General features: G+C 40.0%; 1 protein-coding gene across 1 annotated transcript; it reads right to left on the minus strand.

Annotated features, from left to right (window-relative positions):
* Positions 1 to 18,923: 18,923 nt before the first annotated feature.
* On the minus strand, positions 18,924 to 20,717 carry LOC142143109 (serine/threonine-protein kinase SBK1-like). The gene is made up of 3 exons (XM_075200824.1): positions 20,600 to 20,717; positions 20,120 to 20,322; positions 18,924 to 19,703 (listed from the first exon to the last, which is right to left on the minus strand). Exons 1-3 carry the CDS (start codon positions 20,715 to 20,717, stop codon positions 18,924 to 18,926), a joined length of 1,101 nt encoding a protein of 366 aa, XP_075056925.1.
* Between the last annotated feature and the right edge of the window lie 3,406 nt (positions 20,718 to 24,123).

Here is a 24,123-nt window from a genome sequence, read left to right on the forward strand (position 1 = left end):
CTTTCCTTAATGAATCAGGCCTGAGGTTCTTGGTGCACAGTTGATCAAACCTTGATGTGCATCCACAGTTTAAACAAAATGTGTACTAAGAACCTCATGTTTATTCTAGTTTTTCTATTATAGACTTTATATCATTGCAGAGTGTAAAATATATCTATCTTTAATTATGTATAAATTGGTCCTAGTGCTTAATGAGTGTACCTGCATCTTGGATTGTGTATCTTACCACAAATTAATGACATTGCCAAATGCTAGCTATGCATATCCTTAATGGTGAAAAAAGAATGTATGAGGACATTCTTAACAATTCTACTAATCAGTAAAATGCAAGGTTTAAATTGCTTACTATTAGCAAATTTAATACTAAGGGCTATCACAAGTCTATTGCTATCAAGTACTACATATTACCACCTTGTACTGCACAGTGTCCATAAAGTAAGTGTACGTATTTCAAAAAGTATTACCAAAAAATGATGGAGATGAAACTTTAGAGCATTAAAATTGAACTTACCTAAGCAGTAAATGTCAGTAGAATTTGGATATTCAGAGAAGCTGCTCCAATGACTCACAGAACAGGTTTAGTCCAAGAAGTTGGGTAAAATCTTCCTCAGATGTCCAATCTTGTACAACTTGTCCTTGGTATCACAGAGAAGTCCTTAGTGTACAGTTACAACAGATAACTGAAGTACTTAAACTATATCATGATCAGCCTTATATTGGGAGTTCAGCCACGGGCTTGAGGTTACTCCCCATCCAGAGATAATTGAAAGTTGATGAACCTCTATTTAGTTGCAAATGAATGTATCACCTAGAACTTGCCCATTCATGATGAAGCTATTGTGATTGCATTAGATGTGGATTGGTTACAATGGATGGCAGGGAGGGGATTATGTTGTATTGTTATTTTTTAATGTAATGTATACACATGATTTGAAGACTTTGCAATTGTTAAAATCTTTCCACCCTTAACAGTTATGCCCAAAACAGAAACTTACATGGGAAAAAAATCACTTGAATATATATTTTAGTTTACCAATGTTGTTGGCTTTAAACATAATTGTGCATTCTAACAACAAGTAGTTGATTTTAATGTATATTTACTTGTTTACAACAAGAGCACATTTTTACCCAAACATTGAGACTACAGTGTCTGCTGTGACTGTTGTGTTGGCTATGATGTGAATAAATATTACAAAATATAGTTATAATATACACAGTCATTACATGCATGCTTCTAAAGGAACAGGCAAGATGAGGGCTGTTTAGTGCATCTTTTATAAATTTTAGCCTTGTACCTATAACTCATTTTTGCATATTAACAAAATTGGATCAGTATTATTAAATCACAAACTAAATTAATGTTATGCCAAAAAAACTCTCTACAGCAGTATTTGATACATTTGATTTACATCACATTAAGTCTGTTATGGGGCAAGGCCTGATGTGAAAGAAAAATATTCTCTGTACAGAGACTAATGTGTAATATGAAGGCGCTATATGAAGAAGCAGTAATAATAGCCTTAGACATAGGCCTTGTATACAAGTTTCCCAGTTGTTTATGGAACTCCATTCTTATATAATTAATAACTTGTCCTTGTAATAAAATAATAATCGAAAGAAAAATCAGAGGAAGAGTTTAATTCTGTAGAAGTAGAGTACCATCCTCTAACATGTAGAGTTCGCTAGGACAAAAATCTTGGGGGTAGATTTATCAAAACTTCTAAAAAGTGAAAGTGGATATATATATAAGATTATATTGATCATTTATCTAGTACATTCTAGGATATGGTTGGTTGCTATGGGCAAAACCTTCAGTTTTTCATTTTATAAGGTTTGATGAATCTGCCCCTTTTGTGTGTTTGGAAATTAACCACACACATAACAGAGTAGATCATTTTTCAACAGCATTTACCAATATATCTGATGATTATCTGATCAATTTTGATTAGATTTTTAATCGAGCATAAAGGTTAGTATGGGAACACACGCTGTAATATCGGCCCAATTGTCCGACATTGCAGAATGTGCAACTTGCATTACTATGCCCCATAAGGAACCATACTGGATTTTAATATTTAAGGGTTTATTCCGAAAGGCGGGGGGTTAGTGAGCATATAAAAATAAATAAACAAACAATAATTATGTGTGACAAACTTTAAAACATTGGCGTGTATGGCTGTAATGCTGAATATTACTGCAACATTTGAGTACTTAACAACTTTAACTGTTATAATGCCTAATGAATTAGAATACAATGGATTTTTATAAATGTTACTTTTTATTATTTGAAAAGATATAAAATATATGCTTAAATAAAATTTATAGGCCTGATTCATATCGGAAGCAACATGCGTTTTAAAGAAGAGTACAAAACGTGTGCATAGTTCTGATAATATTCAAATCCAATCGTGGATGTTAATTCCATTTTAACCATTTTAACCTCAGTATAAGTTAGTTCTTGCTATTTGTTGCCATATGTAGATTGACAGAACAGACTGCAGAATATGCACAATGTATATGTGCAATTTAAAGTCCCACCAGAAAAAAATTCCTAAAACTAATTTGCAACTCTTAATACTATATTCCATCAAAAAAAATGTTTAAAAAGGTTTTTATTTACATTATTTTAATGCATGTTCTTAGCGCATACTGTACATACAAAGAATTTTTTGTAGTTTCTCTTACTTGCAAACACCTGTTCTGGCACATGTGCATGTGTATAGTGATTACTATAAGTCGGCACTTACACTTGCCCTGTAGCTGTTGCAAAAAAATATGGCTACAAATCACGTACGTACAAGATACCCTGACCTTGAATCAGCAGCATCTGTGTAGACACGCCCTCATTGAACATTGCATACATTAGTCCACCCTTTCCCACGCTTGCTCTGCTCTTTAAATTAAAGGCCTTTGTAAGTGTCATTTGCATGCGGACATAAATTGCATGCATCTGGGTTCACTGGTGAATGTCCCTTTCTGGCGCATGTGCAGAGCAGTTTGAACACAAGTCTATTTGCGTGCTGTTGCTTGTGTAAAAGATGAATCAGGCCCTATAAGTTTACCTTTGCTTGAAGGTTGCATTAGTAATAATAGTAATTGTGTTTATTACATTTACTATTGATTAGAATTACATTTGATGTAGCCCTTCCAAACAGCACCTGCCCTTAGCAATGGCTGTGCTCCAATGACACAGATTGGATGTCAGTCATACATGACACAGGGGTGATATGTGCAAAGTAAAATCAATGTCACTGATGTGCAAGACCCAGCAGCACCTTCAGCTGTAGGTCCATACTTACATGTCATATGCAGTAGTCATGTAATATAACACACAGCTCTAGTCAGTGCTCCTCCACGTCCTGTGGTTGGATGCACCAGATAAGTCATGTGATGTAGTAAGAGATTGGTCAGACTAATTCTTGTAATGCTGTGATCCCGTTCTCCTTGATCCACACAATATACACAACAAAGCCAAAAGTATGTGGACACCGCTTCCAAGTAGTGTTTTTGGCCATTTCAGCCAGATCCTTTGCTAACCGTTGCATAAAATCAGGCACACAGCCAGCAATCTCCATAGTCACACAATAGCAGTAGAATGGGTCTGTTAAAGTTGTATATATAATAATAATAACATTTATCGTCAGCAACCTGATTTGCAATATTATTATATATTATTGTTATAACACATATTATTATTTTGAGGAATTGCTGGTACAATACTGTGAAAAGGCTGGAACTATATCTTGTGCAAAAATCTCTTCTAAGAAAGTAGATCCGTGAAGTTAATGCTGATTCATTGTGAGCCATCCATGTGACCTCTGTGTTGACATCATTTTGTAAACACACCCACGTTTTTAAATTGACCTGCAGCCAACTGAGCGGACACTCTCTCTGCTAAGAAATCATGGTCTGCAGGTTGTATGGTAAATTAACTCTGTCTTTGGTAACTATGTAACTTAAGATCTAAAAATGAAGTAAATCTCTTTTTATTGCAAAATCTACAATTGGACTGGACAATATTGATTTATTCTGGAAATTAATTCAACAGGTCATACTGAAGAGCTCCTTGACTTTCAATGTAACAATGTCATATAATACCACCTTTCCAATAAGCCAGTTTTTCCCATATCTGCCCGGCTACGTCTGCCCCGGCCACCTGTAAGTTATGTTATTGTAAAGTGGAAACATCTAAGAGTAAGAACAGCTCAGCCGTGAAGTGGCAGGCCACACAAGATCACAAAACGCTGTGAATTTGTCATTAACATATAGTGCCACGATGTCCCTTGATTTCTCGTTTTTAGAAACAAATATGACAATCCCTCTTAATTATGTACCCTTGTTTCCGGAATGGGCTATTCTAGTTATAATTACCAAGTTCTCTAGAATGACCAACAGGAGGAGAAAACTTTTTGCTGATCTCCACTATGGTCAAAAAAGACATCCTATACGTGTGGATTAACAACGAGTCTCCTACCATGTCCCTTTTCATAATTATCTATTCCATGCATTGTGCCTGGATTGGGTGGAATCCTCCATAAATAAGGAATTATGTACAAAGAACTTCTTTGAAATATGGAAAAGCTTTATTGACATGATGCCACATATACACTCAACATATGTTCACATCTGCTTCATATACTGTACTTGGCATGAAACCAGAACATTATTAGATGATCCTCCAGTCTTATTGGAACACAACATTTTAAATACCTAAACAAAAATTAAAAATAAGAATTAAATTTAAATGAAAACAATTGATGAACACAATGGGTAAAACAGTGGTTTATTATAACTACAAATAGTTTGCTATATTAACAGTCAGGTAACAAGCACTTCTTTTATCTGGGGATTATGGCTACTTAAATTACTTTTACAGAACTATTCAGTGAATAATTATGGGGAACTCAATGGACCACACCTGGGAAGTGGCTATATTCCTTGTGTCAATTTTTATTTACATCTTGTGTTTTATTTACGCTGTTAATTATACATATTTTCTTTGTTCTTCCTGTTAACAATTTTCTACTCAGCATAATGTGATGTTCTTTCTATCCTCCTTTCGTTCTTCCTATCATTCTTTCTTTCTTTCGATCTTTTGATCTTTCTATCGTTCTTTCTCTAAAAAACATATTTTAATAAAAACATATATTGCAATATATGGAGATTCTGAGACTCCCTGCTTGGACCGGTAGGGTTTTACTGTCAGAGCTGAGGTTGTACCTTGTCTGTTTCAAATACAGCCAGTCCATAAACTAAATCCTTGATGATCTATCCGTCTCATCACCCATCTCTTCCATGTACAGGTTCAGGGAGGGTTGTTGTCTGGAAACCTATGAAGACTGCCCTCCATTGGGATCTTATATATTATCTGCAGATATACATTTAGAATATTGATCTGTGATCCAGCATAGGAAAGTGTATTGTCTGTCTAAATGCAAATTCCAACTAATGGTAAAGAGAGAACATTCAGTCCAAGGTGAGGGAAATAAAAATAAATCAGAAAGAATAGAAAGTGAGATATATGTTTGACATACAAGCAGTAAGAGCTTGTTTACACTTTATGTATTACATTATATTTACACCCACAGAGATACATTTCAGACTAAACAAAGAATGCATTTCATGCACAGTTTATCAATTTACGGTTTCATCTGTAAGTCTGTTATTTGTAACAATTACTTTTTCAGGAGTAGTGGAATAATGTCTCTTAGTTGCAACTTATGTTCTCAATTGAGGGTGGTAACCCAGACACATGAAGAGGGCTTCAGCAAAGAACTAGAGAAGGTTTCCAGCCAAGTTCATGCTGGGAGAATATGGATTTGCTCTCAGTGTAAAGATCAGAAAACAACGTCGTCCATCCACATCATACACAACACAATCATATGGTCACTACATAGTAGTGTCCTGGGAGGGGAATGTATTCAGATGCTGATGTACAGGCAGGGCCGGACTGGGACTAAAAATCAGCCCTGGCATTTAAAGCACACAGGCCCACGTGTTGTGGGCTCCATGCACTATATTGTTGCACACTGATGCTGGCGCAGTACAACATGATGTAGTATGAGTGTGTGTGTGGGGGGGGGGGGGTATTTATTTCTCCTAATGACCCTCAACATTACATTATTAGCACCCCAATTACATCAATAAACACCATGACAATACATTATTAGTACCCAAATTACAGCAATAAATAACCCCCCACACACACTCATACTACATCAATCACCCCCACATTACAGCAACCGGCATCACCCCCCACATTACAGCATTCAGCATCACCCCCCACATTACAGCGTCCAGCATCACCCCCCACATTACAGCGTCCAGCATCACCCCCCACATTACAGCATTCAGCATCACCCCCCACATTACAGCGTCCAGCGTCACCCCCCACATTATAGCAATACCCTCTCCTACTTATTAGCAATACTAAGCACCAAACACACTACAACATTGCCACCAGCACGCCACCCCATACTACAGCAATACCACCAATTATACAGACGCCACTGTAGGAAACAATGTTTTGCTTTTTTCAAATCTCCCACAAAATAGCAACAACGAACAGAGTACTTACACACACATAGGTAACAGGTACCCTTTTCCCTCAATTAAATAGTAATGGCAGAATTTTCATGAATCATTCCACATGAAATAAAACTAACATATATCTAAAAAAAACATAACTATTGAATGATCAGTTGAACCCACACGGCCGCATTAAAAGTATTTCCATCTACAGCAAAATGTCACAGAAAAATATTTTTGTTTTACTACAGTAATTGGATATGCGTCTTTTCTATTCATTTTAAATAACACAGTATATAAATTAAGGGGGATAGAGGAGGTGGGTGAGAAATAATTGGATGTGATCCATCAGTTTGATTAGATAGGAAACATCTAGATTATTTACCTGGAGGCGTCTACCGCCTTGACTCACAGGCAGGGCTGACAAGAGGAATTTTGGGCCCCGATACAGCAACTTCTTTGGGCTCCCGTCATATTCAACAATGAAAGACTTGCCTTTGGCAGAAGTTCATATGATGCCACACTGTAGTGTGCCCAGTTCATATTATGCCACATCGTAGTGCCCCACGGTCATATTATGCCACATAGTATTACCCTCAATACATATTCGGTCATGCAGAAGTGCCCACAAATCATATTATGGCATAGTAGTGCCCCCAAATCATTAGTAAAGCTCAGATAAAAACTCATTCACAAATAAAAATTGGTACAGCATATCAGATACTCAGTGTGAGTCTCCCAAGAGCAGCTTAATACATCATTTACAATGCAAACAAAAATAGATATATTGACACAATTACAGATAAAATTTATGACAAGCAATGTTTTTTCCTCTTAATTAAAAATCTCTGTACAGATAAATATGCAAAAAACTTTACAGCGCAATAATGAACAATACATAGTGTTAAACATTATTGGATACGCTGTAGTGTCCCCAGCTCAAGAAAGGATGGTTAAAAACATATTGCACACGAGAAAATATATGAACTTACCTGATTATGGCATCCTGTGTTCTGTTCTCCTACTGGGCGCGCTGGGCGAGGAGGGATCAGCAGCTGTCAGCTCACACAGGCAGTCGGGAGCAGGAATAGAGGGCAGTGGTCGAAGCAGAAATTTAGGAGTGGGGGTATAGAAAATATAGGTGAATGGAGTATGAAGGCTTGTTTTTTTTTGTTTTTTTAACACTTGTCCCCTCTGTGCATTTCCATTCTTCATTACTACTTGTGTTTTATGATGGCTGCATCCCTGACATTCCCATTCTTAAGATGTCTCTCCCTTTACACTTTCTTTTACCTATGCCCCTGCACCATCTTCTCCTTTGTCCCTCTCACTTAACCCCCTGCACCACCTTCTCCGCTGGCTCTCACGCATCTTCCTGTACCACCTACTCCCCTGGCTCTCTCACACGTCTTCCTGCACCCTCTACCCCCCGGCTCTCTCACTCCTCTTCCTGCACCCCCTACCACCCTGGCTCTCTCACCCCCTCTCCCAGAACCCCCTTATCCTTTGGCTCTCTCACCCCCTCTCCCAGCACCCCCTGGCTCTCCCCCCCTTTCCCAGCACCCCCTTCCGCTCTCTCACACCCTTTCCCAGCACCCCCTTCCGCTCTCTCACCCCCTTTCCCAGCACCCCCTTTGGCTCTCTCACCCCCTCTCCCAGCACCCCCTGGCTCTCACCCCCTTTCCCAGCACCCCCTTCGGCTCTCTCACCTCCTTTCCCAGCACCCCCTTCGGCTCTCTCACCCCCTCTCCCAGGACCCCCTGGCTCTCATCCCCTTTCCCAGCACCCCCTTCGGCTCTCTCACCCCCTCTCCCAGCACCCCCTTCCGCTCTCTCATCCCCTTTCCCAGCACTCCCTTCCGCTCTCTCACCCCCTCTCCTAGCACCCCCTGGCTCTCACCCCCTTTGGCTCTCTCCCCTCCTTTCCCAGCACCCCCTTCGGCTCTCTCACCCCCTCTCCCAGCACCCCCTGGCTCTCATCCCCTCTCCCAGCACCATCTTCGGCTCTCTTACCCCCTCTCCCAGCACCCCCTGGCTCTCACCCCCTTTCCCAGCACCCCCTTCCGCTCTCTCACCCCCTTTCCCAGCACCCCCTTCCGCTCTCTCACCCCCTTTCCCAGCACCCCCTTTGGCTCTCTCACCCCCTCTCCCAGCACCCCCTGGCTCTCACCCCCTTTCCCAGCACCCCCTTCGGCTCTCTCACCTCCTTTCCCAGCACCCCCTTCGACTCTCTCACCCCCTCTCCCAGCACCCCCTGTCTCTCACCCACTCTCCTAGCACCCCTTGGCTCTCATCCCCTTTCCCAGCACCCCCTGGCTCTCACCCCCGCGACACCCCCCCCCCCCCCCCCCGAAAATCGCGGCACCCCCGCGACCACCCTCCGAAAATCGCGGGCACCCCCCGAAAATCGCGGCACCCCCGCGACCCCCCCCCCTCCGAAAATCGCGGGCACCCCCCGAAAATCGTGGCACCCCCGCGACCCCCCCCCCCTCCGAAAATCGCGGGCACCCCCCGAAAATCGCGGGCACCCCCCGAAAATCGCGGGCACCCCCCCTCTTCAGTAAAAAAAAAAACAAATTAGAAAAAAAACCAGGAAACTCACCAGTGTAACTGGCTGCACAGCATAACGGGGAAGGGAGCTGGGGAGCGCGCAGCAGGGGTGGCTGGTTCCTGGAACCACCAGCCACCAAGAAGACAGGGGGAGTTGGGCCGGCCCATATAGCCATCGGCCCTTCTGCCATTTGCCAGAAGTGCCAGATGGCCAGTCCGGCCCTGTGTACAGGCCAAGTAACAAGAATTGTGCTGGGCAGCAACAAGCCCATTGTCCTGTAATCATATGTTATTCTACTAGTGATAACTAATCCCAGGTGGGATAATGAGCTGTGAGTGACTTGCTTCCTCTATCTTTCACTTTTTGCTTTATAGGCTGTTTCTAGTAAATGTATTCCTACAGTTGTTTCAAAGGTAGGATTGGTTCCTTTAGGGCATGGACTCCCAGCTCTTGTCTGGAGACAAAGGTGGACACACCTGGAGTAATGTGGAAGGGGGGCATTTTGTATTTCTGTTTTGGTATGTAAATATGCTAAAAAAAATCTGGTTTTCTATCAGACTTTTTTATACCCCAATACTTGATATTTAGAGAATAGAAATTTGAAATTAATTCATAAACACATACGTTGTAGCGTGTCTATTTATGTAACAGAAAATCCTATTTAGACTCTTATTCAATCAAAGTGAATATATTTATCTTACTTAGAGGTTATATGAATTATTACCAATTAATGTATCAAAAGTATATAATCTTATAGCAATATATAAGAAATGCATACAGTATGTATGCAATTAAACCAAAACACAAATAAAACAACAATAGGTCTGTAGGAGTCCAATTCCTTCTAATCATTGATTTACTCTGCAGCAATTGTACAAAATTAGCTAAACAATTAAAGGATAAAGGATAAAAGAGAAATCTATATATTCTAAACAAAAAGACCTTTTAAAAATCATTCAAATATCAACACACAATATTATGTATAAAAGCATTCCATCAATGTGGACAATTGATTTAGTTGCAGCTCACTAAAGCAATGATAGATCCTTCCATTGCCTGAATCTATACCAAAAATGACAGCCTGATAGCTGTCAGTTATATAATATATAACTTTGGATTAACAGAAATTGGAGTTTACTTTATTACCTGTAGTAATTATTATTATTATTTTTATTATGGCGTTTTTCTTTTTTTTAATATATGCTAATTTGCTTAATGGGTGAAGCAGTGTATATACTGTAAGTTTAAATTATTTCATATTACAATTTATGTTTTCTATAGAAGTGTGTGTGTTGATATTTTAATAGATTTTAAAAAATCTATTTGTTACAATATATGCACTTCTTTTATAGATTTGTATGTCTTGAACTAATAACTAATATATATTTAAACTAAAGGCCATGCCCAGTTGCCCATAAAATAAGCAAAATGCACAACTTTCTATGTCAGCAGCACAGAACAATAGGTACATTTCCCCAAAAAAGGGAAATAAAGATTTCACCCTAAGAAACAAGTAGTGTGCGGAATATGAGGGGCAGGAGGAACATGGTTGTAGTTGCAGATAATGAAACACAGCTGAAGCTTTGTGTGTGTGTATATATATATATGTATATATATATATATATATATATATATATATATATATATATATACATATACACACACACACACACAGTCAAGTCCATAAATATTGGGACATCGACACAATTCTCATAATTTGGGCTCTATGCACCACCACAATGGATTTGAAATGAAACTAATAAGATGTGCTTTAGCTGCAGACTTTCAGCTTTAATTTGAGGGAATTTACATCCAAATCAGGAAAACGGTGTAGGAATTACAACGGTTTCTATATGTGCCTCACACTTTTTAAGGGACCAAAAGTAATGGGACAATCGAATCAAAACCTATTTTATGGACATGTGTGGGCTATTCCCTCATTATTTCATCATCAATTATGCAGGTAAAAGGTCTGGCATTGATTCTAGGTGTGACATTTGCATTTGGAATCTGTTACTGTCGACAGGACCTCAACTTTCCAGATGCCAGCTAGAAGACAATAAAACTGCACAAACAAGCAAGAGAGAAGAAGCAAGACCACCAGGTAAGAGAGAATGACACAATCTGTCTAAATTTGAATGCTGGAGAATATTCTTGAAAATTCATATTCAGGACCATTCCTATACACCTATGGGGTGAGCGCTACAGGTGTACTAGCCTAGGACGGCCAGACCCCTTAATGAGGCCCTAAGAACTATATAATTAGCTGCTGATGATATGAATAAAAACACTGAAAAATCCATAAAAGTAAATGAACTACAGTAGAGTATCGTGTGTTTTAGGTTGTCTGCATGCTTGGACATATTTCATCTGTGTGTGTATGCACCAGTTTTTATTAGGTACTCTCTATTAGTGGTCAAAGTGGGTGTATAGAAATGGTGGTATGAAGAATGTAATGAGAATTTAAATGAATGGAATCTGATAGTTTTACAATGACGGCAGTAGGAGAAGTGACGATATGGGTTACCACCGTATATACCCACACGTCCACCACTGATCTATATAGTAATTCTTAATAAAATATAAATTACAACTTTTTTACATTTTTTATAGATATAGTGCTCATCTGCATGAGCGGCCTGGATACTAAGGACTGTGATCTCAACTGATGCTGGTCATAAGACCTAACGAGCATAAGAGACAGTGTGTAGTCAGACTTTAAAGAGAAAGAGAGCGAGAAATGATCCTTAGACAGATGTCATATAGGATAAGGTCTAGAGTCAAAAGTAACAGACAGGAAGAGGTGGCCTAGTGTTCGTTGTCAAAGAGAGAGAGAGAGAGAGAGACAGGCTTCAGAAATACAACACATAGAGAGAGATGGTCTTGAGACAGTTGTCACAGACAGGGAGAGAAATATTAGAGAGATACCACAGAGAGAGACATTCTAGAGTCAGATTTCAGAGAAAAAGATTGTTTTGAGTCAGATGTCAGAGGAAATTGTCTAAAGTCAGTAGTCAGAGAGAAAGAGAGATAGAGATCCAGATGTCACAAAGAGAGAGAGATGGGCTAGAGCCATAAATCACAGACAGGGAGAGACATTTTAGAGAGAGATGTCACAGAGAGAGAGACTGTCTAAGGTCAGATGTCTCTGAAAGAGACATAATCTTGAGATAGAAGTGACAGTCAGATTATACAGAGAGATCCTCTTGAATTGGATGTCACAGAGATAATTTTGAGTCACAAGGAGAGCGTCCCCCTAGCACTTCCGCCTAGGGAGGAAAGCAGACAAATTCCAATGTTGCGGCTGGAAGAAGAGGTGTATGAGGTGAAGGCCAGGAGTAGAGACTTTTCACTCTTCTACGCACTTGCCAATACCTCGATTAGCTCTAGGCCTGGGCACGGAGCTATGGACAATCGGGACAGGGAAAAATCCCACCTGAACACCCTACTCATCATGGTATTGATGAGGGACCTACCAAGAAAGAAACAAAGCCGGAAAATGTTACTCACTAGAAAAAAGTCTTCTTGATAACCGTCTCTATGCTGCCACTTGGAACCTAGAAACAGGTGTGACACGACAACACCACCACCACAGAACTATCTCCCTAGCACTAACGTGCCTCCCACACCAGAATTATTCTACATCTTAATAACAGCAAACAAGCAGCACCTGATCCTATTAACAGTCTAAGTGATTGGCTGATGCGCAACACTAACACGAAACCTCCGATGGGTGTAGTACACTACTTACCCCATAGTTCGAAGGTACGCAAGGCACAGAATGCAAACGTTACTGAATAGCAAAAGCCTACCTTTAATGGGGGCCTGACATCTGGATCCTATAGAGAAAAATATTAAGAAAGATACATAGACAAGACAATAACATACAGCACAGTGTTTTACCTAACTGGACAACATCACAAATGCTTACAGTTACTAGGCCTCACAGTACAAGTACACCACGAAATGGCTGCCTACACATTCAATGGGGACAGACTGGTCATGGTCTCACTATAGGAAATTACTACCTAATTACTCTCCTAATGCCACTTTCAACCCACAGGCCTCATGCCTGAACTTGCCCACAGGCCTATAACCTGGTACTGTGCTCCCCTGAGGCCTTTTGCCTGGTGTTATGCCTCTTAGGCTGCTGTGCCCCCTCAGGCCTTCCAGAACTGGCACGTGGTGAAAATAGAGAGAGTCTTGAGATAGATTTCAGAGAGGGAGAAATGAGATAGCGTAAGAAAAGGAGAAAGTGTTGAATCTGATGTCACAGAGAATCAGTTTATTTAGATGTCACAATTAAAGACAGACAGTCTAGGGACAGATGACAGGGAGAGACAGATACTGTGCCGAGTTAAATATTAGAGAGAAATTTCTTGTATGTGATGCTGACACATTTGGAGAATAGTTACTTTTTAGGATATTCTAACACCCACTTGTCTAAAGACTGTTGAACCTTTAGCTCGTTAATAGAAGAAAAGAACAGTGCTTGCAATAAAGTAAATTATAATTGCACCAATGTTTAACAGAAGTCTAAACTTTTTACATTAAAAATGCTGGAATCTTTTATATAAATCTATATAATTAAAAGTTGGAGTTTATCTTTTTTATTATTAATAAAAATGTTGGTGGGATCAGAAACTAAACTGTTATCTAAACATTAATTCTATATCTAAGCCACAATGTTAAAATCATCTTCCACCTTCCAATAACTACATTGAATTACATTTAATATGGTAATCAAAATATATTGCATATATGCAAACCACAAAAATGAGTTAAAACAGGTGCTATGAAGAGATAACAGTAAGACAAATATAGAATATTACTTAATATTGAGAAAAATCACCCATATGACAAACTCCACCACTCTGTCACGAGCCGCGGCGGTACTCACAGCCGCCGCGGCTCGCTTCCTGTGCCCCCTGGCGTCTCGACCGCCACCTTGACGACTGGGACGTCATTTCCGCCTAGTACCCGCTCTTCACTGTAGCGCCGCGCCCCATCAACAGAGCACAGCCGGGCGCGTGCGCAAAGCTAAGTAATAGCTGTAGGCTATTAAGGTTTAATTCATTAATTAGCAGGGGCCTGTGTGCAATTTCAGAGCTAGGCTCTGGTTGGCTGACTGGTGTATTTAGGGCAGTGAGGTCTGCAGCCTCACTGCCGGTTATAGCTTTCTGCCCAGTCTTGCTGACCTGCTCCTATTTGCTACTCCCTGTCCTGTGGATACTTTGTTTGATTCCCTGTGTATGACCCCTGCTTGGATTACTGGACTCTGCCTGTTTTGCCCGTGACCCTGACACTTCTTACCTGTACCTTGGACCTTGCTACCGTGCCTGTGAGCCTGAACTCTGGCGTGTTTTACGATTACCCTGCTTGCCTGTGACCCTTGACCTTGGCTATCGTTTTGACTATTCGCTGCCTTCTACCAGTCTCCGGCCCCGCCACTGTGGTCCTGCATTACCAACCCACACTACACTTGGAGCTAAGTCCTGGGGGCATCCGAGTACCGATAAGCGCGTCAAGCTCTAAGGGAAAGGCGGCGCTATAGGCGAAGATCTCCATCATCTAGTTCGGTGGGTTGTTGATCAGGGCCAGCAGCCCAAACATTATAACCAGCCAAACAGACATTCCGGAGACGAAATTGGGATGGATGGAAGCGGACCAAAATTGTCTCCATTTCAAGCTCTGGCGGGTCATGTTGAGATCTTGTACCAAATGGTCCAGGGATTGTCTCAGCGTTTGTCCGCTCAAGAGGAGGACTCCTGGACTACACTAGCCATTTCAGGTTCCGCTGATGAACCCAAGTTAAAATTGCCGGACCGGTTCTCCGGAAATAGAGCCCTGTTCCAGAACTTTAAGGAGAGCTGTAAGCTCTACTTTCGGCTGAGACCTCGGTCTTCTGGTTTGGAACAGCAGAGGGTCGGGATTGTCATCTCCCTCCTTCAGGGTGACCCTCAGTCCTAGGCCTTCACCCTGCCTCAGACGAGTCCTACCATGCAATCTATGGAAGCCTTCTTTAATGCATTGGGTCTGCTCTACGACGACCCTGACCGAGTTGCCTCCGCTGAGGCTCATCTACACTAAAGCAAGGACGACGTTCTGCAGAGGAATACTGTGCTGAGTTCCGCCGATGGTCATCTGACAGTGAATGGAATGATCCAGCATTACACAGCCAGTTTTGTCTAGGACTGTCAGAGCAGATCAAAGATTCACTGGTGCAGTATCCTTCTCCCACCTCGTTGGAGACCCTTATGCAACTTGCCATTATTTGACAGGAGAATTAAGGAGAGGAAGACCGAGAAAGAGACATCTTCCTTTTCCTCTGCATATATTCCCGTTCTTACGGATATTAAGGAACCCATGCAGTTAGAGGCATATCGCCTCTCTCCTGAGGAAAGAAACAGAAGGCAATCACAAGGTCTCTGTCTCTACTGTGGTAATAAAGGCCACTTCTCCCATTTTTGTCCTATCAAACCTGAAAAAGGAGCATGCCTAGGGAACGAGGGGAAGGTTCACTTAGGTTTGCAAATTGTTTCCTCAAAGAATGCTGTCCCGATTCCCGCACAAGTCACTTTCAGTGCCTGTTCCGTGGCTCTGTCAGCCTTCATTGATAGTGGATCTGCGGGCAACTTTCTTGACATTGGGTTTGCCCACTCTGCTGGAATTCCGACTGTGAAGCTCAAGTCTGCTATTACTGTCTGTGGCTTAGATGGGAGTCCATTGCCTGGTGGCAAGATTATCTGGGAGACCCCGCTACTGCAATTAAACATAGGAGGTCTCCATTCAGAGTCCATGACCTTCTTCCTTATCGACTTCGTCAGTTCCGTTGATTCTGGGCCATCCTTGGCTTTCCCGTCATAACCCAGTTGTGGATTGGGTGAAAGGAGAAATTATCCAGTGGAGCTCTTAGTGTACACAGTCTTGCTTAACTATGCCTCTGCGAATCATTCAGTCAATTCCTGAGCAGCTTCCATCACAATATCATGAGTTCTGGGATGTGTTCTCCAAAAAGGCTGCTGACACTTTACCACCTCACCGTGACTTCGACTGTGCTATCGAGCTTATTCCTGGTTCCAAGTTACCCAAGGGACGCTTGTACTCTCTCTCTTGTCCGGAGACCAAATCCATGCAGGAATATATTGGTGAAAACTTAGAGAAAGGTTTCATCAAGCCATCTAAATCTCCAGTAGAAGCTGGATGCTTCTTCGTATCTAAAAAAGATGGAGGACTAAGACCCTGTATCGACTATCGAGGACTGAATCTCATTACAGTCAAGAACACCTATCCCCTTCCTCTCATCTCTGTACTATTCGATCATGTAAGAGGCGCTACAGTCTTCACTAAAATCGATCTTCGTGGAGCATATAACCTCATCCGTATCAAAGAAGGAGATGAATGGAAGACGGCGTTCAATACACATTCAAGCCACTATGAATATCTGGTCATGCCGTTTGGTCTTAGCAACTCACCTGCAGTGTTCCAAGATCTGATTAACGAAAAGTGTGAGTTTGAGGTGCAGAAGGTATCCTTCCTGGGTTACGTAATCTCTTCTGAGGGATTCTCCATGGATCCAACCAAGGTCCAAGCTATCCTGGATTGGGTGCAACCAAATAATCTCAAGACGGTACAGAGGCTCCTGGGCTTCGCCAATTATTATAGAAGGTTCATTCATGGCTTTGCTGACATTGTGGCTCCTATTGTCGCCCTGACCCGCAGAGGAATGGACCCAACTAACTGGTTGCCCCAAGCAGTATCCACATTTGAAAGCTTGAAGAAAGTCTTTGCATCCGATCAGATCCTTAGACACCAGGATCCTGAAAAACCATTTGTTCTTGAGGTCGATGCCTCTGACGTCGGTGCTGGTGCTATCTTATCTCAATGTGGGCAATAGAGAACTATTGGCAATTAAATGGGTCTTTGAGGAGTGGCGACATTGGCTGGAGGGTGCTACACATCGAATCTCCGTCATTATGGACCATAAGAACTTACAATACATACAGTCGGCCAAATACGTGAACCCCAGACAAGCCCATTGGTCGTTATTCTTCACCCGTTTCAATTTTGTGATCACCTACCGACCGGGTTCTAAAAATGTCCGAGCTGATGCTCGGTCCCGAAGCTTCTTGGCACACCATGTTCTAGTTACAAATCCGGAGCCTATAATTCCCTCTTCCGTAATCCATGCTGGCCTAACCCAAGACCTGAGCATCACACTTCGAAAGGTTTCAAAGATTAGCTCCCGATAATATCCCAGAGGGATGTTTATTTGTTCCAGTCCATTTAAGGAAGGTAGTTCTTGCAGAAGCACATAATAGTAAGACTGCTGTACATCCTGGAATTCAGAAATCCTCAGAAATCCTCTCCTGTACCGTATGGTGGCCATCATTACCTGCTGACGTCAGGAGTTATGTCCTCTCTTGCGAGGGTGTTAGGCCAGTTGGTTCCATTGCCCATTCCTGCAAAACCCTGGACACACTTGTCCATGGACTTTATAGTCGATCTGCCTAACTCTGCATTACACAACACCATATGGTAGACAGATTCAGAAAGATGTCACACTTCATACCACTAACCAAGCTTCCTAGTGCTCGAGATTTGGCTATCCTGTTTATCCAGCATATTTTCTGTCTACATGGACTTCCTATTGATATCGCTTCTGATCGTGGGTTCCAATTCATAGCACAATTCTGGAAATCTTTCTGTACCCTTCTTGGAATCAAGATCAGTCTTTCATCTGCATACCACCCTCAGTCTAATAGGCAAACTGAAAGGGTTAACCAGTCCTTAGAACAGTTCTTACGATATTTTACTTCAGAATTTCACGACAACTGGTCCTCTTTGTTACTCTGGGCGGAGTTTGCCTACAATAATTCATGTCATTCATCTACTCAAACCTCCCCATTCTACTGTAATTTTGGTTTTCATCCCATGTCCAACTTCTTGTATTCCCTCAAATCCGCTGGTATTCCGGACATTTGTTCCACAGCTGCTGATCTTAAGGTCATCTGGAAAAAAGTTCAGTCCTCTTTTAGAGAAGCCTCGTTCATTGCAAAAAAAAATTTGGATCGCCACCGTACCTCCTGCTCCCTTAAAGTGGGCCAGAAAGTGTGGCATTCTACATGAAATATTAGGCTCAGACAGCCTTGTAGGAAACTGGGTCCTAAATTCATCGGTCCCTTTCTCATTGTCAAGCAGATTAATTCCGTAGCTTTTAGATTGCAAATTTCTGGTTCGTTTAGGATCCCCAACACATTCCATTGCTCCCTGCTTATACCTGTGCTATACCCAAATCAATCCCAGCCTCCAAGTTCGCATGTACGGAATAGGAACAAACCTCAAAGATATATCATTCAGAAGATTCTCGATTCTAAGAAGGTGCAGGGTCAGATGCACTTCCTAGTACAGTGAAGGAATCGCGGTTTGGAAGATCGCTCCTGGGTTCCGCAAAGACAACTTCATGCTACAAGACATCTAAAGGAGTTCTTCAAAAAATTCCCTAAGAAACCTGGGTGTCTGGGTGCCTTAACCCCTCTTCAAGTGGGGGGGGTACTGTCACGAGCCACGGCGGTACTCATAGCCACCGCGGCTTGCTTCCTGTGCCCCATGGTGTCCGGGTCGTCACCTTGACGACCGGGATGTCATATCCGCCTAGTACCCGACCGTTGCCAAGACAACAGCCGAACGCTCTTCACTGTAGCGCCGCGTCCCGGCAACAGAGGACAAATGTTCACATGAACAATTCCAGTGATAGCAGTTACTATACTTACATTAATAATAGGTTGCATTGGCTTTGAAATTGAATATTGCCTTTCCAAATGTATCTATTATAATGGTGAGGTCTAGCCAATCTCTACTTCAGATCCCAGATTAAGGCTGTTTTCTGTCCAAAAACTCAACGTTGAGGGGCTATAATTAGAAAATGATTGTTCTGAGGTATAGGTCACAATGATATATTCCACATCACTGGGGCTCTCAACATTAATAAATACATCTTCTCCCTCTATTATAATGACTTGGGCCTCGTCTTCTCTGATTTCATTATCTTTTTCTTCTACCACAATCTGAAAGACTTCCTCTGGAATATCTTCAACTCCCCATTGAAAGTCAAGAATATTCAGGACAACGCCTACTGGATCCCTGATGGTAGGATCTTTGGAGAGCAGAACATGGAACATATCCTGAGCCTTCCTACTGAATTTCTGCCAGGATCTTGGAGATGCAATTTGTCGTACAAGACTTTGCCAGTTGATAAACTCCTGGAAAAGTGGGTCTTCATCCACAGCTCTTCTCCACGGATAGGATCCAGTGAATGCAACAAAGAGAAGCACACCAAAAGCCCAGACATCAACACTTGGATCCAAGGCTAAGAAACTGCCATATTTCAAGTCACAGAGTTCCGGGGACATGTATGGTATGATGGGTGACATAGATGGAACAAGGGTCCCTGCACGCTGAGTTAATCCAAAGTCACTCAGCTTGATGTGGTGGCAATCTTTGTCCATTAGAAGCACATTATCTGGCTTCACGTCCCTGTGCACCAGTGATTTACTGTGCATGTACTCTAGAGCTCTGGCCAGCTGCATTGCGCAACGTTTCACCATCTCTTCTGGAATTCCAACCTGAAAAATTAGAATACATATTTTTAGAAGTGTCTCCATTAGAAATGATATTTTAAACTTCTTTATGAAACTTATAGATGGCAAATATTAAGATAGTGGGGAGACAGATATTTTCTACTGTGATACATAAATGTTACTGGTTGTCAATGATAATAATAATAATAATAATAATAATAATAATAATATGTAACCTATGAAATATTAGTGAAATTGAAGTCAGCATTTTATCCTCATATTAAAAAATATCCAATTTGTATTATATTATTCCAAAATTTTAAGGACATTTACACATGATAACATATTGGTTCATATTTATCAACCAAATATAAAAACAAATATAAATATAAAAACACAAAGGATGAATGTATGATGTAACACTTTTCACATTAAGGAGATCTGAATTTTGCTCTACTTACACCATGCTGAATGAGAGAATGAAGGGATCCGGCAGGTGCCAGCTCCTGGGTCATAGTGTAGTGGTTATTAGTCTGAATGAAGGTGGGATGAGTAGAGATGATGCCTTCACAGCTTGACAGGTAGATGGATACAAAGAGCTCATGGAAGAACGATTCCTGTGTGGTCTGGTTCTTCTTCACTTTTTTTAAAGCAACAGATTTACCTGATCAGAAAAAGTACAATGTTGTACAATGATTAATATACATTAGTTAAACAATTTCCCATCAGTAGCTTCTGAAGGAAACCATCTCATTTCTAGCACGCAATCCAAAAAAAAGCCACATTTGAGGTAACACATGCATTAGACATTTACAGAGCAAGAATTGTACTTACACTTCATAAGACAAACACATTTAGCGGTACCCACATGTTATGGATCAATTGTTATCTGTGCCCATTGCTGAAATCTTTCTAGAACCTATTTATGACTATTATCTTACCAGTTTCCCTCTCTCGAGCCATTACAACTTGACCATAAGTCCCCTGGCCCAGCTGTTTCAACACTTGAAAGTTGTCTTTTGATACCTGCTGGATTTCAAAATGTTGATTGTCCTCCATGTTAATCTAGAAGATGATTGCACAAGTCCTCAAGTTTGAGGTTAGACCCGATCTGTAACCACAAAATACAAAAATGTTTAGAGCAAATGTGTGAAAGTTTTATATATAGATATCTATATATATATTATATATCATAAAATTTCAAGGAAGGATTGGTCTGCACACAATAATTTTCAAATCTATTAAACAGCCTACACTGCTGTGACTTAAAGTACAATACACAGTACAAGAGGCAGGTGCACTCTTTAAGCACGAAGACCATATTATACATAATTAAAGACAGATACAGTCAAACTCAGCAGTAAAATAAACTCTATAATAGAACAACGAGAATCAACATGAGGTTCTTAGTGCACAGTTTGATCAAACAGTGGGTGTCCATCTATGACATCAAGGTCACCTATTTCACACTAACAATTGATAATTTTATAATATGGGACTTGCCTCATTTAGGCCTATAAACTACAAGGTAGGTAGGATCCAGACTGCTCTAATTAACAACACCTATGGATAGATGGATAGGGTGCTGGGCCAGAAATAAGGCAGAAACAAACTTCAAAATATACAACATTTGAAGAAAGGGTGATCTGGACACCCTAACCTCCAAATAAATTAAAGCTGCTACACTACTGTGATTGAAAGTACAATGCACAATCCAATATGCACATTCATACATAATTAAAGACAGATATAACTCTGCAGGAATATAGACTATAATAGAACAATGAGAAGAAACTTGAGGGGCCTGATTCATTAAGGAAAGTTAAAGCAAAAAAAAAGAAGCACCTTGGTAAAACCATGTTGCATTGGAGGGGGAGGTAAATTTAAAATGTGATTGCAGATGTATAGTTGAGGTAAGGCACGTCCTAGATTAACTTTAAATTTCAGTGTAAAAATAAAGCTATCAAGTATTTGTGTGCTACATGAAAAATAACGCCAGTATTTAACTAATGTGCAAAATAATAAACTAATTGGCACCCTTTGGATTTTAAAATTGGTTTGTCCCAGAGAAAATGTATTCCTCTTTTTTTGCCTTACTTTTCCTAATGAATCAGGCCTGAGGTTCATAGTTTGATCAAAATGTGTACAAAGAACCTCATGTTTATTATAGTTTTTCTATTATAGACTTTATATCATTGCAGAGTGTAAAATATATCTGTCTTTAATTATGTATAAATTGGTCTTCTTGCTTAAAGAGTGTACCTGCATCTTGGATTGTGTATCGTATCATAAAGGAACGGCATTGCCAAATCCTAGCGTTGTATATCCTTAAAGGCGAAGAGAGAATGTTTAAGGACATTCTTAACAATTCTACTAATAATCAGTAAAAAGCAAGGTTTAAATTCCTTACTATTAGCAAATTTCATACTAAGGGCTATCACAAGTCTATTGCTATCCAAGAACTACATATTACCACCTTGTACTGCACAGTGTCAATAAAGTAAGTGTACATATTTCAAAATGTATTACCAAAAATATGATGGAGATGAAACTTTAGAGCATTAAAATTTAACTTACCTAAGCAGTAAAATGTCAGGAGAAGTTGGATATTCAGAGAAGCTGCTCCAATGACTCACAGAACAGGTTTAGTCCAAGAAGTTGGGTAAAATCTTCCTCAGATGTCCAATCTTGTACAACTTGTCCTTGGTATCACAGAGAAGTCCTTAGTGTACAGTTACAACAGATAACTGAAGTACTTAAACTATATCATGATCAGCCTTATATTGGGAGTTCAGCCAGGGCCTTGAGGTCACTCCCCATCCAGAGATAATTGAAAGTTGATGAACCTCTATTAAGATGCAAATGAATGTATCACCTAGAACTTGCCCATTTATGATGTAGCTATTGTGATTGCATTAGTTGTGGATTGGTCACAATGGATGGCAGGGAGGGGATTATGTTGTATTATTATTTCTTCTTCAATGTAATGCATACACATGATTTAAAGACTTTGCAATTGTTAAAATCTTTCCACCCTTAACAGTTATGCCCAAAACAGAAACTTACATGGGAAAAGTTCCTTCCACACCTAAGTATTTAACATATGTTTCTGGATGCTACAAAAGGCTGTGCATATAGATTAAGTTACAAGGTATCTTTTGTTTTGTTTGCTAACTTAATTAACATTAACCTATTCATTCTTTGCTCCCAAGAGAGCCAAACAGGGTGGGAGCCAATGCCAAATGTTTTTTTTTACAGGAGACAAGCAGTTAATTTATTCGGTTTTAAATCAAGTAATTTAATCTAGTTTGAAACATATAATTGAAATTGTTATAATATACTGATTTTATTTTAATAATGTTTTTTTTCTCTCATTTCAATTAGGATACACCAACAGGATTCAAGGACTATTACTTAAAAAAAATGCTTTTCTTGGATATTACTAGGAAATTAATTGATAAAAGCATACTGTATACTAAATTTGGACATCTTTCTGTATCAATAGAATTTATATTTATATTTTAGTCAAATTGAAATAATCACTGATATAAGTACATTTGCTAGAAATAAGTAGATATATATTAGTGGATATTTATAAATTTTTTGAAAAAATATTTTTTGTTCTAGTTAATTTTAAGGTTTGAGCACATAGATTTAAGAAATAACAAATTGTGCAGAGATACAGTATTTGTGATATGCCTGATACACATGAATATATGAGATGTATGAATGCAGTATACAAGTATGATTTTAGAGATATATTGATAGAACTATTATCTGAACAAAGCATATGGGTAAGTGTGTTAATGAGTAAAAGGAAAAGACTAATTGAATATATATAAATTTTGCTACTTTATGAAATTTGGTAGTTTGTAAAAAAACAGGTATAGTAAGATGGTGCATATCAGTGGTATATCACAGGAAATGTCCAAATTATGTTGATTTTTTTTTTTTCTTCTGTTCTCTCTCCTTTCCTTTGAGTAAGTGCCGGATATGTTTTAGAATGAAGCTACTTATGAAAATATTAAATAATTATAAATGTTTGATAATGACAGAACTTTTTTTTTATAGTTAAATTGGGAATTAAGAATTAAAATTACTCATGTTTTAATAACCTTCTGTGGTCAATAGGGGCACTCTAACAGCTCAACTGGGGTTTGATGTATATGGTTGAGGGAAATTTATTTGTAACCCCCCTACTGTGGGGACGTGGTGAATTTGATTTATCCACTGAGAGTGAATAAGGTAGGAACATATCGTTCTATACTTTTATTAAATATTGTGTTGATAAACCGAATTCCTGCTTTGAGAGTCTATCAGAGGTGCTGGAGTGTTCCTAAAGGGACAGTGGTAATATTGGTATAAATAGTCCTAATGCGATTGTTATATACAGCATTGGTTTGTTTGCTTAGCATACACATATGTGTTCCTGTGTTGCCACATGTTTAAGCAGCTGCGTTGATAG

This window comes from Mixophyes fleayi, chromosome 3 (genome assembly GCF_038048845.1).
Source record: "Mixophyes fleayi isolate aMixFle1 chromosome 3, aMixFle1.hap1, whole genome shotgun sequence".
Lineage (NCBI taxonomy): Eukaryota > Metazoa > Chordata > Amphibia > Anura > Limnodynastidae > Mixophyes > Mixophyes fleayi.

Bases quoted from the DNA above. Each gene is read 5' to 3' on its own strand.
- LOC142143109 (XM_075200824.1), bottom strand. From the start codon at position 20,717: ATGGAGGACAATCAACATTTTGAAATCCAGCAGGTATCAAAAGACAAC. The intron at 20,323-20,599 runs GTAAGATAATAG...TTTTCTGATCAG, and splicing joins GGCTCGAGAGAGGGAAACTG to GTAAATCTGTTGCTTTAAAA. The intron at 19,704-20,119 runs GTAAGTAGAGCA...CTAATTTTTCAG, and splicing joins ATTCTCTCATTCAGCATGGT to GTTGGAATTCCAGAAGAGAT.